This window comes from Rhineura floridana, chromosome 3, assembly GCF_030035675.1.
Source record: "Rhineura floridana isolate rRhiFlo1 chromosome 3, rRhiFlo1.hap2, whole genome shotgun sequence".
NCBI lineage: Eukaryota > Metazoa > Chordata > Lepidosauria > Squamata > Rhineuridae > Rhineura > Rhineura floridana.
Window position 1 is genome coordinate 162,000,144 of NC_084482.1, and position 18,514 is coordinate 162,018,657.

At 38.3% G+C, this 18,514-nt stretch overlaps 1 protein-coding gene and 1 pseudogene across 2 annotated transcripts in view; one reads left to right on the top strand and one right to left on the bottom strand.

The window, feature by feature from the left end:
- The window catches only part of GRM7 (glutamate metabotropic receptor 7), a 728,386-nt gene that overhangs the window by 53,155 nt on the left and 656,717 nt on the right, over positions 1-18,514 (bottom strand). For both annotated transcript variants that reach the window (XM_061618542.1, XM_061618543.1), the window contains exon 9: positions 4,935-5,181. In XM_061618542.1, the coding sequence (XP_061474526.1) occupies positions 4,935-5,181 (247 nt within the window). The remainder of the gene's footprint in view (positions 1-4,934; positions 5,182-18,514) is intronic.
- LOC133382628 (U1 spliceosomal RNA) lies at positions 3,764-3,872 on the top strand (annotated as a pseudogene).

Below are 18,514 nucleotides of genomic sequence, written 5' to 3' on the forward strand. Positions count from 1 at the left end.
TGTATGCATATCTGCTTGAAGAGAGTTTCTTAATGGGGAATGTCACACTACTGGGGAAAATTCCTTTGCTTCTTAAACATTGTGAAGAAAGAAAGATTTGAGATGTCGTTCCTCTGAGAAGAGGTATTCTACTTTTTAAAAAAGGAACCCTCTCGTTATGGAAGAACTAAGATCTTATTTCTCATTGCTTCTTTGAAAATATATTAATCTTTTAAAGAAACTAAAGACAATAAACACAAACCTCTAAATTAAGCTAAACATGGTGTTTTTTGTTTCTGTTCCATTAGTGTAGTGGGAAATTCAGAAGTACAGGGTCCTTCATGTGAGTCACAGCCATGCCCCCACCCCCTTTTTTGTTGCAGGTTGAGAATTAGATCCTTATTAATGTCCTTCCCCACAACAATAGACACTCCCAGGAGCCAATAAGCAGGAAAGAGGAGAGTGTTAGCTACTGAGAAGAGTCTTCTCAGTGGCTGACTCACCCCCTTTCCCCCTGATTAGCTCCAATCTGCAGGAAAAAATAAGGAAGCATGTTCGAAGACTATTCTCAGTGGTTAACACACTCCCCTTTCATGCTGATTGGCTCGTAGCATGCTGTAGATATAGGGAACCTGCTGGGATTCTGCTCCTAAAAAAGTAAAGGGTCTAAACCCCCTCTGAGCCCCCGGACAACTACACCCCTGTTCTGTTCAATGTTGCCACTTGGTATCAAGAATATCAAGGAGAACAGGTACTTTTCAAGTGAGAACAACGATGGAGTTATTTTGTCAAATACTGTGAAATTCAGCCAGTGAAACACATGAGAGAATGAACAAGAAAAAGTAACTGTGCCACCATCATTTCTGTTCATTATAAGCTGCTGAATTTTTATGATTTTTTAAAAAACGCAAACACATATGGAAAATACTTATAATGCAAACATGTACTAGCAAAGCAAAGCTACTCAATGAGGAAAACATGCACATATCAGATGATAATTTTAATAGCGATCAGTGGAACTGTTAACATTAAAAGACTGGAAAAGCTCTGGATTGTATCCAGTTCTCCCTTCATTCAAGGAAGGCTCATGACCCAATGAGGCTTCCACAGAAGCCGAAGGTGATTTTCACTGCTGCCCCCTTCTACCTGCACCCCTGTAGAAAATTGGCTCTAGAAGGTTGGTGGATTCTTTGGAACAGCGTGGGAGGTGGTGCAGCGGGGGCAGCTACAAGTGAGGGGGAAATTGTGAAAATCTCCTCCAACCCCCTTTTTATAGAGCAAAGAGCCTTCCATGAATGGAGAGACACAACTAGATACATATTTGAATGCATTTCAGCCAGCCTGCTCTGAGACCACATGCTACTTGTTGGTGGAGTGCTCACTTCATGTCATTCGCCAAGACATGTTGAGCATAATGTGCAAGTAATGATCACCCCCACATGTTGCAGTGAACAGCCTTTTACTTACACTCTTTTTTGCCTTTAGTAAATCACTGCACTTGAACCCTCCCCTTAAATATTAGATAGGCACCATCTCTGTTATCTTATCCCTGTCTGTGTTTGTGTTGGAACTGCTTTCTAAGATATTTTTAAATTATTTTTTAAGATGTTTTGTTTTCATATGTTTTAAAGTCTTTTGTTAATATGTTTAAAGCACTTTTAGTGTTTTTGCTTGCTGCCCTGGTCACCTTCTGGGAGGAAGGGCGGGATATAAATTTAATAATAAATAAATAATAAATTCAATCTACACCAATTCTTCCCCGATGGTGTTAAACTTCAGGCAGAATTAATGTTTGGCATAATTTCATTTAGGTGACATATTATTAGATACCCTTTATTATCATTTAACTAGAGACAGTATTTTACTAATAAATTACTGCGGTAGAAAGCTACTGATGTTTGCAATTGTAGGTACAAAATAATGATTGAACATGGAGCAATACATAATGAGGTGATCTTGCATATGTTTGTTGCAACCTCATATGCTCCATTATCATGCTTTATCTGAGGTCTATATTTCATTAAAACATGTTGTTGCCTCTCTGTCCTAAATAAAGTGCAAGCACTGTGAGATTTAAATATAGTATTAATACCTTCTTGCTGCTGCTGTTATTAAATATTAAACTTTTAGTAACAAAACAGCATTATCAATAGCTAGCTTACTTTATTTTTGGTCACCAAACAACCCAGTGTTTTGAGGTACGTGAATCTCCTGTGGACAGTTCAAAATGTCTGTTTTTCATTTATGGAAAATTGTTTTGTCCTTAGACATAAAATCTAATCTCTTCATTAAATAAAGGAACACACTGTAAAGCACCATCATCCCACAAAACATCTGATAGTAACCTTTGTAAACCAAATATGGCTCATAAAGAACAGTTAGTATCTAAATTAAGGACACAAGCAGTCAGGCTCTGTCTCAGTATAAGAGATATGGAAATGATTTGGGGTTATGCCAGAATAATATTTGGTGTGCTGCATCATAGGCCTTTCCTACAGGCTGCAACTAGCTGGAGCTATTGACTTAATTTCAGGCCTCAAGCATGTTTTTTTAAAAACATTAGATTCAAGATATTAGCCCTTTCAAGATCTTCTCGACATATATGGTGAATGCATGGAGGAGGGGGAGCCTCTGATATCACAAGATGGAGTAGTCCCATCCCCAGCTTACATACTTAGGTGTCTCCTATCAGAATTTCACCATGTGCCCACAGTTGCACAGGTATATGTGGTATATGTGAGCAAGAACCCTGTGCATTTGGGGGTTGTGATTGGAGCCTGTGCACATACACAGCTGACACTTTTTCAGATATTTGGCTTTACAAAAGTTGAGAATGGGACCTGAGAGCAAGGTTCTTCTCCTGCCTCCTCCAGAGATTCATGGTACCCATACAGCAGGTCTGAAAGGAGCAGCACTAAAATTACATGCACTTTTTGGGTTCTAAAGATCATTGAATTTGCCACTGTAAATAAAGTAAAGCAGGATAAATGTGATTTCACCCCCTTTTGCTACTTTTGTATAATCTGGAATTAAGATGTGCAATAAAAATTACTATTTTGTTTCATATGAAAGCAAATAAAGAAACAATAATAATGCAGATGGACCTGCCTGTGGGGGACAGACAGGTGATTCTTATTTATTTATTTATTTGATTTATATCCTGCCCTTCCTCCCAGCAGGAGCCCAGGGCAGCACATCTTGTACATCTAGACGAAAGAAAGTTTGCATAGGTGTACAAAACAGGATACTTCTAACCTGTTTTATATAGAGTTTCATCAATTTTAAAAGGCACTCTCAAACAGTAACTAATTGACTCACATATAAATTGGCTCTTGGCAATTTCCTAGAGGACTGCACTCCTCTAAGAAATGGAAAGGGTGAGCTGATAAATCAAGAATGATATCAATCCTATTTTACCTATGGGATCGTAAGTAACAATGTAGCCTTCAAGCATCATGAGAGATAAGCTCTCTATACCTGAGCAATAGTACTAGCTCCAACAACAGTGACAGCAGTTTTTGCTTTTTGTTTTATTTAGAATTTGTTTAAATTGGACAATAGATAATAACTGCCCACTCCATGAGGCCATTCTGAGACTACTATGGGTTTTTATTCAATTTTTAAAAACAAACCGTACATTTAAAGGCTCCCTTGATGGCAAAGAAACCATGACATAATAACAATACCTCTGAAAGTCAAGATGTAAATGTAAGAACTTTTATGTGTGGTTGTCAATCACATTTAGGCCAAGCCCATAAGGCTGTCTTATAATTTGGTTCATCACCAGGGGAGATATCTTGATCATGAAGGAGGTTTTCCCAGAGTGAAGCTTATCCATTGCACTCTAGGTGTGCTGACCCCTGCAATTTCCCCAAATGCGGGAAACTTGACTGCATACAATGGCTTTTGATCTCCTTAACTGGTAAGGCATTTGGGACACTCCATTGGACAGAACTAAAAAGTCATGCCATATTCCACACGATATTAAAAGTTGTTCCCTGAAACTGACTCTTATTATATGGCTTGTCAACCATTGTTGACAAATTTGAAGAACTAGCAGGTAGAGTTTATAGAATCTTTTCTAAGGAAGACAACCACAACTACTACAACATTTTCTAATGTAATTTGCATTTGTGTATAGTGTTATAGTTAACAGGAACCTTGGCTCCTTCTGGGAGGAAGGATGAGATATACATTTAATAAATAAATAAATAATAAATTAGGGCTGCCAATCAACATTTGTTAATCAATCACCTGCCTGTTAATCAATCTAGTTTAAGTAATTTGTATATTTCCAAAACCTCAATATAGTTTCTTTCCAAGGATATTAAAGGAAGAGTATTATTTCTCTTACTTCAAAAAACAGATACTATTACCATTCCTACAGTACTCTACTCACTGAAAGAATAAAATGTCACTGTTTTGTTTGAAAATTATGAATAGACAATATTCCATAGAACCAAAATGGTTTCTAAACAAACAAATGCAAATCCTGTCACTATTGAAATAACACTGATTTTAACTAAGCACTGCCAACATCTGTTGTGTGTGATTCTTAGAAGGAAAGCCATAGTTGTTGTACCTTGAAACACAAATTACCATCTACTTTAGAGTACAAATCAAAAGAAAGCATCTTTTAAAATTTCTTTTTCCTTACATCTGGCACAGAGATTGTGTGGCCTCTGAGTGGTCTATCGCCAAGTTCTGTCCCACTAACAAATCACCTGATTTTTCCCCAATAGATGATTACATTAAGTCTGTATTCCTACTTTCTGATACTATTTGAATATGATTCTGTTCCCTGCACCCTATGGATATAAAACACCTTTAGATATCTGTGTATAATCTTAAAATTAGGAGATAAGAACTTACAAGGGCTTTAAAAGTAAAGATACTTCTCAACATAACCCCTGCAAAGCACTGGCAGAGAACGCAACAAGTTCAGGATTACTTACTGTTTGGGTCTACATTTTCACATAGTTCTGTTTTTGCTTCCCCATTGGGTCTGTCGCTAGTTTTGTGTGAAAGTCGTGATGACATGGTTGCTGCTGTCACAACTGCCTTGAAGCTGCGTTTCCGCTTCTGCACATTTAGTTCAGGGTGGAAGATGATGATGTACACTTTCGGCATATAAAGCATTCCCAGGGCCACTGAAGCACTTAGGTTCATGGATATTGTAAGTGTGGTGGTTTGTATGTAGACCTAGGAGGGAGAACATATAAAAACAATGATTGAGAAGTGGTCAATAGTACCTTAAAAAAGGAGGTGCCTCTTATGCTACTTGAGACTACATGATAGGTTCTCATGTTCGAACATGGTTTCTGAGTTCATGAGTTCAAATATGAAACTCAGATGATCTTGATTTTGAATTTTGCAGCAACATTTAAACATAAGGAAAGGAGTGCTGGATCAGACCAACAGCTCATCTATTCAAGCATTCTGTGACTATAGGAACCCAATAAGCAGGATATGAACACAACAGCACTCTACCAGTTGTGTTTCGCAGCAGCTGGTATTCAGAGGCATACTACCTTTGATAATGGAAGTAATATATAACCATCATAACTAGTAGTCATTGATAGCCTGATCCCCCATGAATTTATCTAAATCTCTGCTGAAGCCATCCAAGTTGGCAGCTGTTACTACATCTTGTGATAGTGAATTCCATAGTTTAACTATGCACTGTGTGAAGTACTCCCTACTGTCTGTTTTGAATTTTCCACTATTCCATTTTCAACGAATGATTCCAGGTTCTAGTATTATGAGAAACTGTCCACATTTTCCGCACCATGCATAATTTAAACAGGGTTTGTCAATTTTGCAAATACGTTCTCGGTAAAACCAATACTTCTAGGCTAGATGAAAAGAAGCCTGATGGGATCTTATGTATGTTTACTCAGATGTAAATTTCACTATGTCAAACAGGGCTTAGCTATCAGGTAAATCTGAAAAATAGGTGTTTCAAACCATAGAAATGTTATCATGCACACAGATCCCTCTACTGAACTACCATGACTTTTGTCAGCGTTTATGGTCTTTTGGAATGACGATTATGAAGTGGAGCTGTGTAAGTGGTCTCAGTTTAACAACTGCATGCTTAGTCCTGGGTGCTGGAACGTAACACACAAATTTCCCTCAGCTCTTATCAAAATTAGTTCAGTACTACTATTTATGAACTTTCTTGGCAAGCTGTTGGGAAAAACCCAACTGGTTTTGGAGACTTGTCACCCAGTTTGCAACATTGGCTCAGTCTTTTTAATTTTGCTTTCAGTTTTGTTATTGTCAAAATACATTTTCCCAGTGAGTTTTCAACTGCCCTTAAACTTTTCATCTGTTAGTGTCCTGGACACTAAACATAGCTTAGACAGAGCTGTTCAAAGTTCTTAAATTTGATTTTAAAACCCAAGGAAAGTATGCTAGCTAGTTCACAGAGCACAGCTCTGGCCTTGAAAACCTTGAAGCTGCTGGCCTTGGAAAAAAGGAAGTCTCAGATATTGTCTGACCAAACTCTAATGAGCATAAGCTTACACAATTGTCTGAAAGCACAGTCCACCAACTTAACCATCATAACTCATCCTGGTTCTAATTACATGGGCTATGTGAATGTGTGTTTGAAGCAGCATCCCTTCTTTTTATTTTTTTTCTGTCCAGGTAGCTCCTCTTTCTCCCAACACAAAACTACTAACAGTTTGATCCTGCACATTTTTACTAGGAAAAATACCCTGACCCCCAGATGTAATATTAGCTGTTGTTGCTGTACTTCTTTTTCTTACATTTTTATTCTTCCTCCAGGGAGTTCAGGATACATCTCCCCACCCAAGTAGTATGTCAGACTGGGAGCAGAAGCAGCTGGTGTGATGGGGCATGGGTGGAGCCATCATCCAGACATTAGTATTGTTGCCACTTACTGGAGTGGTGTGGGCTTGGGGAAGGGTGGTAGTGAGGTCAAGACTGTGTGGGTGCACCAGTGGAGCCAATTCAATGCTTCCACAAGTGCACCCATGAATTCTCAGTCTCTCTACCCCTGCACTGTCCCAGTAAGTGGCAGCAATGCCACCATCATAAAAGTGGCTCTGGCTCCCCACCCCAGCTGTTGCTGCCTAAGAAATTATAGCTGGCCAAAGGTTACTCAGTCAGCTTCATGGCTGAGTCAGGATTTAAACGTGGGTCCTCCTAGGGAAGGCCGGATACTTTATCTGATGTAGCACACTGGCAAGTTGCTTTGGGGAAGTGAAAAAAGTCTGAGTTTTTGCCCTCTACAAATACCAAATAGTTTGTCTCTCTTATCACAAAGTACCCCTTCTATCCCTTACAACAGAAATGGGGAACCTGTGGCCCTCCAGATGTTGGATTTGAGCTCTCTTCATCCCTGATCATTGGACATGCTGGGTGGGGCTGATGGGAGTCGGTGACCAACAACATCTGGAGGGCCACAGGTTCCCCATCCCTGCCTTAGCAAATAAGGATTTATTTTGGCAGCAGTTTCCTCTTTCTTCCTCCCCAACATAACAGGAGTTCTTTCTTTCCTGAGAAGCAGAACATTTATTTATTTATATATATTTTATTTATTATTTGATTTATATCCCACCCTTCCTCCCAGTGGGAGCCCAGGGTGGCAAACATTAAGAGAAGCACACATAGATAAAGGCTTGAAAGAACAGGGCTCTTCTGGACGACCTATTTACCGAACATTCATCCTGATATGCTTGCACAAATCTTGAATGGAAGTTATACAGAGTCCACTCTTTATTGAGCATTTGTACTGATTCGTTTGTGGTTATATTATACAATTTCCTGTCAATCAATCAGTATCCCACACTTTTTCCAGTATGGTATTGAATCCCTGTAGAAAAATAGGGACAGTCTGGAGGTGACCACAGACTGTGACCACAGACACAGCAGAGGATGACAATGTCTGCCATGATCTGCTTGTAAACTTGCCAGAGGCAACAGATTGCCCACTGTTGGAAACAAAGTTCTGGAACAAATGCTAAAATTGATCCAGCAAAGTAGTTATTATGTTCTTATGCTCTTTTTTAAGACTGACTGACTGACTGACTGACAACAGAATAGCATTGGGTTGTATTCAACACCGTGCTAATGTGAATATTCCATCCCCCTCTCCTTCCTCTACATACCCCTAAAACTGTTCTGGGGTTTTCCCCCAACGCTCCGGAGCAGATTTAGGGATGCATGCAAGGAGAGGTCTATTGCTATTGGAGGTTGCTGATTCATAGGGTCACCATAAGTCATAATCAACTTGAAGGCACATAACAACAAGCAAGGAGAGGAGAGGGACAAAAGTCCCCTTGTGTTAGTGGTAATCCTTGCAGTTGCACTGTTATTTAATTGAATTGCACCAATTGTTTAACATCACACCAGGTGTAGAGCTGTCTTCCTCTGTAGGTTTATCAAGTCATTGTTCAGTAGTAGAATGCATGCCAAAAGTCCTAGTTCAATCCACAGCACTCCAGGCAGTACTGGAAAAGACCATGAGAAACCCTGGAAAGCCGCTGCCAGTCAGTGTTGATTATACTGAGCTAGATGGACAAATGATCTGACATATTATAAAGCATATATAACAGTCACTACTAGCCTTCTGATCATAAACATTTTCTCTGACATTTTATCTACATGGATTTCTAGCACAGTGCATGGTGTGCATGGCACCGACATGGATTGTTACGATAGTATGCAAGAGTAACTTAGTATCCCTAAGTCCTTCTTTTAGAGCAGCATATCACATGATGATTGTGTCCACATTTGAGCCCCATATCATTATATGGAAGAAAATTTGTGACAATGGCAAAATGACTGGAAAAAGAAGAAAAGTACAATTATTCTCAGGTGCTCCAGTGTAAGTGTAAAATCCACTTATTTCCATGCTATTCAGTCTCAAAGGTTCCTCTCATTTCTAAAAGAGACTGATCATTTTAAGTCTAGTAAACCAGTGAAGCACGAAAACATGGTTTTAGCTTCCTGCACAATTGCTTCCATCAAATAGAATAAATCTACTTATACGCTGAGAGTTAAGTGCCTGAATGGGTCACCTACCTGTACATGTGTACGGCAGCAAGGATGAATAATTGCTAATTCATGAACAGAGCACAGAGGCTTTCAGAAGGCTTGCAAGCTTCAGTCAATTTATTTATTAGCTTAATCAACTAACACTTTAATTACAGATTAAATTTAGCCCTTAATTATCCGGGGGAGGGGTTGAGATTAAAGGACACTCTGCCATTCAGCTTGCAGAAGTGTGTGTGCTTACTCTTCCCTGTGCCAAATTTCATAAAAAAGGAAATTTACAGAGGACTTCCCTTGAAAAGCTAGCAGACACTTTGCATTTCAGGGTGAGTCCATTGTAGCTCTCAGGAGGTACCTGATCTGGAACTCCCCACTGACATAGGAACTAAAAAATTCCTTTATGGAGATGCCTAGTTTCTCAAACTTGTTTTTATTTGGTTGCAGTCCTTTTCATAGAACTTAGTTTTGCAGACTTAATTGAGGATCATATAGACATATAAAATTGTCTTTTCTCTATTGAGTCAGACCATTGGTCTATATAGCCCAGTACTGTTTACTATGCCAGGCAGTGGTTCTTCAAAACACTCACTTTGCTGTTTCCCGGATCTGCTACCTCCGATTCTTTGCACTGGAAACTTATGAGGCTGACCATGGGAGCTTCTGCATGCAGTGTATTCACACTACTACTGAGCTACAGCTCATCACAACCCAGGCATGGAAATAAATTAAATCCTTCAGCACAAAACAGCATTGCAGCTTCTACAAAGGCTGTCTAAAGCCTGCTATACATGTATCTTGTACTCATTTTCATGAGATAATCCAATGTCAAAATCATTTTTTATTTATGTGTCCAAGATGATTAATACTAACTTTCCAGAGACAATGAAAATAAAATTTGGTGAAGGTTAAAATATTACTTACTCAACAGTGTTGCTGTTGTTTTTAAATGGGTTCAATATTCCAGTAAAGTGTCACTTGCCTACAAAAAGGGGTGGGTGGGGAAATGCTTTGAAACTACTTAATCTAAAAGATCCTAAAAGATCATCTCACCGATTATACAATCAGCCAGTCACTGCACTCTGCAGAAGAGGGCCTCCTGCAGAAACCATCTCATCTGTAGATCTGTTTTGTACAATCCAGGAATCAGGTCGTTCTGATACAGTACGTACCCTATGGAACTCCCTCCCATTAGATAATAGATAGTTGCCGTCTGTATTGGCTTTAGGCATCTAATGAAGGCCTTCCTTTTTCAACAAGCTTTTAAAGTGGAGATTTTAATCCCAGTCTGTATCTGTATTGGTGTGTGTTTACTTATATTAAAAGGTGAATGTAAATTGAGTAGTTAATGTGCATACCAACCAGCTATTGTGCACATTCACAAGGCCTCATGGAGAATGTGCACATAAACCTTTATTATTATTATTATTATTATTATTATTATTATTATTATTATTATTTCTATCCTGCCTTTTGGCCAAAGTCCCTCAAGGCAGCTTACAAAAAAATAGGCACAAGCATAAAAATACATCAATGAAGGCAATACAATTTACAACAATTAAATAACAAATATCATTATTTTAAAAAAAAGCAATTACAACTTATACCCCTGCAGATGTTGCTGGACTGGATTGGATGTATGCATTGTCACCTATTCCCACAAATGGAACCTGAGAAACAGTGAACAGTTACCTGGAACAGTCCATGAGGAGAGAAGTGTGCACATTTCCCAGTCAATGTACATATTCTCCAACAGGATTTGGAGAATATGCATGTATCACCTGAATTCTGTACATTCTCCAGCCATTATGCGTAATCCCCAACAGGCTTTGGGGAATGTGCATATATTGACTGAATTTTGAAGGACACTGATGGATCAGAATAAAGACAACTTGTTTCACAGTGGCCAATGAGATGCCTATGGAAAGCCCACAACTGAGACAAGAGGGCGATAGCCTTCTGACAGTTTTGTCCCCAAACATGCAGACATCATGACTTGTTGCTATTGCTAGCCTTATCCTCCATGTATATGTTGAATTCCCACCTAAACTGGATTGAACCACAAACTAGATGGGAACCACATCACAACAAATTTCTCACAGCAAATTCCATTAGTTAACTACGTGCTGTGCAAAGAAGTACTCCCTTTTGTCTTTCAAATTCACACCTGGCTAGAAAAGGATGTATAGCAATGGATGAATCAGTCTGTTTCTCGTTCTGTCTCTTTCACGTGTGTTTACCCCAGCAATCCATTCCATCCTGCTCCACATTAACATGCAATTTTAAAAAATATCCACAGAAAAATTCACATTAAATACTTACTTAAATATGCACTTTAAAACTTATTTTCTCTCAAAATAGCACATTTTAAATACATATTTTGATACATTTTTGACCCAAGAACTGTATTGCAATATTCAGAAATGTGAAAAATCCAGTGGACAGTTATGTTCTGATCCTCACTTTAGTTCAGGAACAGGAACATTTTGGAATTCTAATCTAGCTTTCTTTTAAAAAAAAGTTGTGTCAAACTAAAATCAAGAACACATCAAACTTTGCTGAAGTACATTAGTGACAATAACACCCTCAGAATATCATTTGAATGCAAAGGTACCTAGATTTGATCATTTACTTTACATAAATATTTCAATTTGAATTTCCATGTGTGCCACAATCTCATGTTCTCCATGAAAATGACACAAAATTACTCTAAAATGCTGCAAATAGCCTTTAAAGTGCAGTGGAATTAACTAGAAACTTTATACAGCACATATGGCACCAAATAGACAATTTGAAAAGGGTCTGTTGCATCATCAATTCACTTACGGATCAAGCCCTTGTGGAGTTGTACTATGAAATGTCATGAAGTGCCAAATAATTCAGACATCATATTCTATTAAGCAGCTGCCACTATTTCGCCATAAAAGCTTATGGTGAGAAAGGCAATTGAGCTGTAAATGCTTTACTGCAGGGTCAAACTTGACAATTGCCTCCATCTAAGATTACTTTTTGTGCTAACACTTTAAAAAGAAGCAATGATTCAACAGATTGTTCTTTATCATCTAAGATGTTCTCATTCTTATTAGCTAGAAGTGGATATCAGAGACTACTTGTCTCTTTATTATGGGGCTATACCACTAAGTTGAATCATCATCACCATCATCATTATTCCGCTTTTAAGGAGATAAATTCCCACAAGGCTTTTTACAAGTAAAATCAAAATGCAATCATAAAAATAAATACAACACACTACTATAACATATCATTTCATCTGGATCCTTCTCAGAAGGCAACTGTTAGTAGATGATTCTGTGGTGGAGAAAGGGACAGTTCATCTTGGCCACATTCACAATATATATTTATTCCAGTATTATTCCACTTTAAATAATCATGGCTTCCCCAAAGAATCTTGGGAAGTGTAGTTTGTGAAGGGTGCTGAGAGTTGTTAGGAGACCCCAAGTCCCATCACAGAGCTACAATTCCCAGGATTCTCTGGGAAGAGTGACTGTTAAATCACTCTAGAAATTTTAACTCTGTGAGGGGAATAGGTGTCCCCTAACAACTGTCAGCATCCTTCACCAACTACAGTTCCCAAGATTCTTTGGGTGAAGTCATGACTGTTTAACCTGGAATAATAGTGGAATAAATATATGGAGTGGTCCTGGAGGAAAAGCAGGCATCTGATTGTGTCTCATACTATATAGTCTTTAGACTGCTAAGGGTTTGTCATATACTCTTGAAGTTTCCACAATCTACTTACTTAATCAGGCACTTTAGAGAGCCATTAAACTCAATGGGACCTATTTCTGCGTAGACATGTATATAACTGCACTGTTATCTAAGATATGGGTAATATTACATCACAAAACAACTTGCCTGAAAACTCCACAATAATGCCCTTTCATATTTTCATTCTGTTCATATTTCTAGCTCCTGGTTTGTTGGTTATACATAACCAAAAATGTTCTTTAGCTGGATCTCTCTGATCTCTCTTTCTTATTTTAAACATGCATTTTCTTGGATGCTTCCTATGCTGTACCTACAGTCACCAACTTACATGCACTTACATTTATTTTCAACACGTTTTCCTACAGACTTATTTTTTCATCATTATGACCGTATGCCATCCTATTCTATACAATAGCTTATGAGCACATATGTCCCTTCTAGATCCACACAAGGCAGTCCCTTTGGCTTCAATGCTTACATAACTTAGGAAGAGGGAACTAACAGGGAGAAGGACAAAAATCCTGATTGCTTTTGTTGTTGTCATCACTGGTGTTGTGTCTGGGAACTTTTGGAAACAGTAAGAAATACTGCTTAAATTAATTGATAATACAAGTTTATTTTCAAGAAACAAGTGGAAGGAAATGTGAGGTGAAGAACGTTTAAAAAATTAGTCACCACTTTCAGTGACTTCTTGGCATTGTTCAAGTTTTACGACTTGTACATCAACTTACCACAAGGCAAGTCCCAAGGGAGTGACCTATCACTGTCTACATGAAATAGCATAAGGTAGTTAAAAAAAACAAAAACCCTGCACAGTTTCTATTACACATGGTTGGGCAGCACCAGATGGAGGCTACTGTCTCACCTCCATGCCTAGACAACCCTGTCATGTTTGTTCCATATGTTTTAGAACTGTTTTGAGATTCTTTTCATCCAGATACTTAGGGCAGTAGAAAAGTTGAAAAAATGGAAAGGACTGGAACAAAAATATTCACTCATATGACAATGTAAAGTAAAATTCCTTTCATCCAGATTTTTCTAATGTCAGTCTGTCATTATTCAGAACTTACATTATGTTCTCCAACTGTCTAGCATAGAAAACTTTATCCTTCGTTTTCTCATACAAATGAATGGCAGAATGTGTCATGTATACAGTAGGAGGTTAAAAATATGGGTGAAAGCCAACTAAGTTATACTCAGAGCAGACCCACTGAAATCAATACATACATTTGATTTAAATGGGTTATTCTGAGTATGACAGTTGGATGTCACACTATAATCCTTAAACTGATTTAATTTCCATAGCACATGTTTTGAGGTTAGCTTCTGGAACAATTAATGCTTCTCTATTGTTTTGGTTTAAATTGTTTTGGTATGCTCATAGTACTAGATCTGGAAGATGGATTTCCAACGGGCAATGATTTACCAAGAATCATTACTTTTCTACAGTCCAAGTTGTTCTCCTAAAATTACAAATTCTTTCAAATTCCAAATTCTGTAGCTGGAATGAAATAGCAAAAAGGAGGACTAGTATTCCTAGAAGCAGGGGGTTGTATTCAACTAAATTTTAGTCAGAGTAGACTCAATGAAATTGATGGACCTGAGTTAGCCATGGTCATTAATTTCAATGGGTCTGCTCTAAAAGTTAGTTAAATATAAGAATGTGCTAGAACTCTGCTCAATTTGAATTTGGTACCAAATTTTCCATTAATTCACTTATTCTTTATCGTTGTAGATTAGATTTTTATGTAGTGATTTCCCGCAGCTGTTTTTGAAAATTCCCCTCTAAGATGCACACCTTAACGCGGTGAGGGTCTTTGAGAGTGCTGAAGAAGCTGAGAGCAATGCCATCAGGAGTCTAGACCAAGAGGCTAGACTCCTAGCAGGGGCACCCAAGGCGGAATGGTCAAAGCTGAGACACCAGACTAAGATGCATCCAAACTCAGAGGAAAGCAATAGTAAAACAACTCTGAATATCTCTTACCACGAAAACCCTATGAACAGAGTATCCAAAATGCAACATGAGATAGTGCTGGAAGATGAGACCCTCAGGTCAGAAGGCACTCACCGAGCTACTGGGGAAGAACAAAGGACAAGTACGAGTACCGCTGTGACTAATGATGCAGCTGGCTCAAAGCCGAAAGGAAGTCCAGAGGCTGATGCGCACAGATGCAAAAGGAGAGTCCGGAGTTGTACAACGCACACAATAGAAACATAGAATGTGAGAAGTATGAACCAGGGAAAGTTAGAAATTGTCAAGCAAGAAATGGAACATATCAACATTACAATACTTGGTGCGAGTGAATTAAAATGGACGGGAATGGGACATTTTCAATCAGGCAAATACAAAATATTTTATACAGGAAACAAGAAATTAAGAAGAAACGGGGTTTCCTTTATGGTGAGAAGTGATGTAGCAAAAACAATTAGGAGCTATAACGCAAGGTATGAACGAGTGATATCACTGAGATTAAATGGGAAACCTATTAACATAACCTTCATCCAAGTGTATGCTCCAATGGCAAATGCAGAAGAGGAATTGGAGAGCTCTTACGCAGAAGTACAAGAAGAAATTGATCACACACCAAAACAAGATGTGCTGATAATCATGGGGAACTGGAATGCAAAAGTAGGGAAGAACTAGGAATTGTGGGGAAATGGGGCTTAGGAGATAGAAATGAAGCAGGAGAAAAGCTTATTGAATTCTGTGAAGCCAATAATTTGTTTCTCGCAAACACATTTTTTGAGCAACCGAAAAGTCGACTGTACACGTGGACATCACCAAATGGTCAATATAGGAATCAAATTGTTTATATAATTGGGAGCAGAAGATGGAGAAGTTCTATACTTTCTGTGAAAACAAGATCAGGAGCAGACTGTGGTACAGATCATGAACTGCTCATATAAAAAATCAGAGTAAAGCTAAAGAAAAACAACAAATCAATCATAATGCCAAAATACAATTTAAATAGCATCCCAGAAGAATATAAAGATCAAATAAGGAACTGATTTGAGGCTTTAAACTTAGTTGACAGAGAACCAGAAGAACTATGGAATGTAGTCAGAGACATTATCAGGGAAGTATGCAAAAAGATAATACCTCTAGTTAAAAAGAGAGAAAAACCTCAATGGATGACTGAAGAAACTCTTAAAATGGTTGCAGAGAGAAGGAAAGCAAAAGCAAAAGGAGACACAAACACAGTTAGAACCCTAAATGCAACAATACAGCGACTAGTACGTAGGGACTAAGAGAACTATTACAATAGTTATTGTATAGAAATAGAAGAGGACAACAAAAAGGGAAGAACAAGAGCCCTATTCCAAAAGATTAGAGAAATTAAAGGGAAATTTAAACCAAGGGTAGGGATGTTGAAAAATCAACAGGGGAACACACTGACTGACTGAGATGAAATAAAAGGAAGATGGAAGCAATACACTGAAGAACTCTATAAAAGAGATGACAGGATGACAGATTCATTCATGGAGGAAGTGTATGATGAAGAACCAGAAATTTTAGAATATTAGGTGAAAGCTACTCTTAAAATACTTGGAAGAAACAAAACACCAGGAACAGATGGCATACCAATAGAGTTGCTACAAGCTACTGAGACTGAATATGCCCAATTGTTGACAATAATTTGTCAACGAATATGGAAATCTAAACAATGGCCCACAGATTGGAAGCGTTCAATACACATACCAATTCCAAAGAAAGGGGATGCCAGGGAATGCACGGATATTGCCTTAATATCCCATGCAAGTAAAGTAATGCTCAAGATTCTACAACAAAGGCTCTTACCATATATGGAGCAAGAAATGTCAGACGTAGAAAGGGTAAAGATCATATCGCAAATATACGTTGGATAATGGAACAGACCAAGGAATTTCAGAAGGAAATCACCCTGTAATTTATAGATTACAGCAAAGCCTTTGATTGTGTAGATCATGCAAAACTATGGAATGCCTTAAAAGAAATGGGGGTGCCACAGCATCTGATTGTCCTGATGCGCAACCCATAGTCTGGACAAGAGGCTACTGTAAGGACAGAATAAGGAGAAACTGATTGGTTCCCCATCGGAAAGGGTGTGAGACAGGGGTGTATTTTATTACCCTACTTGTTTAATCCATATGCAGAACACATCATATGGAAAATGGAACTGGACCAAGATGAAGGAGGTGTGAAAACTGGAGGGAGAAATATCAATAATTTAAGATATGCAGGCAATACCATACTCTTAGCAGAAACCAGTAATGATTTGAAACGAATGCTGATAAAAGTTGAAGAGGAAAGCACAAAAGCAGGACTACAGCTGAACGTCAAGAAGACTAAAGTAATGACAACAGAAGATTTATGTAACTTTAAAGTTGACAGTGAGGGCATTGAACTTGTCAAGGATTATCAATACCTTGGCACAGTCATCAACCAAAATGGAGACAATAGTAAAAAAATCAGATGGAGGCTAGGACTGGGGAGAGCAGCTATGAGAGAACTAGGAAAGGTCCTCAAATGCAAATATGTATCACTGAACACTAAAGTCAGGATCATTCAGACCATGGTATTCTCGATCTCTATGTATGTATGTGAAAGTTGGACAGTGAAAAAAGCAGATAAGAGAAAAATCAACTCATTTGAAATGTGGTGTTGGAGGAGAGCTTTGCACATACTATGGACTGCGAAAAAGACATATAATTGTGTGTTAGAACAAATTAAACCAGAACTGTCACTAGAAGCTAAAATGATGAAACTGAGGTTATCATACTTTGGACACATCATGAGAAGACATGATTCACTAGAAAAGACAATAATTCTGGGAAAAACAGAAGGGAGTAGAAAAAGAGGAAGGCCAAACAAGAGATGGATTGATTCCATGAAGGAAGCCACAGACCTGAACTTACAAAATCTGAACAGGGTGGTTCATGGCAGATACTATTGGAGGTCGCTGATTCATAGGGTCGTCATAAGTCATAATCGACTTGAAGGCGCATAACAACAACAACAACAACTATTATTAGTCAATGGGTATTTTGGTTTTATAGGAAAATGCTAAAAATAAAATCCTAGAACAAACTAGTTGCCCAAACCAGAAAGATTAAACACCTATTTAATGTGATGACAACTGCTACATTTTTATGGGTGATTTTTAAGTTAGAACAGTGAAACTTTAAGCACTACAAGAGTAGGAGGTTTTGAGAAAAAAAACCCTCTGCATGGCCCTGGAGTACCCCACTCTTTATCTTGTCAAACAAATTATCACTTTTCTATTTTTCATGCAAATCCATGGCAACTATTCAGAAACCTTTTGCTATATTTTGGACAGTTATCTGGAACTATAAATAGGCAATTTTGTTAAGTCCTGCTGCCCTTTAGCCAAAAAGACACAGGAGTCAGAGTTTTCTCGTGCCAGCATTTCCTTTTTACTGAACGTTCCAAAACAAGAAGAACAGGGAGAAAAACCCACAGGGGGAACACCTGAATTATGTTTTCCAGGCAGCCCTAAATAATCACTTGCAGAACAATAGATTAAGAGATACTTAAATAATCAGTTGTAATAACACTGCCCCAATACACTACACTCCTCCCCACTGGATATAAACCCATATTATCTCTACAAATCTAGGCTCTGTGGTGGTCTTCTTATTTGAGTGGGATAGCACCTGTCAGCACATGCCGAAACGCTTGATGTGTCTGGTGGTACTGGTGACTGTGGAGCAACCGCTGATGGAATGTCTTCTTCAAGGGTAGGTGTTGATAGCGATGACTCAGAAATTGCAGTTGGAACTCCAG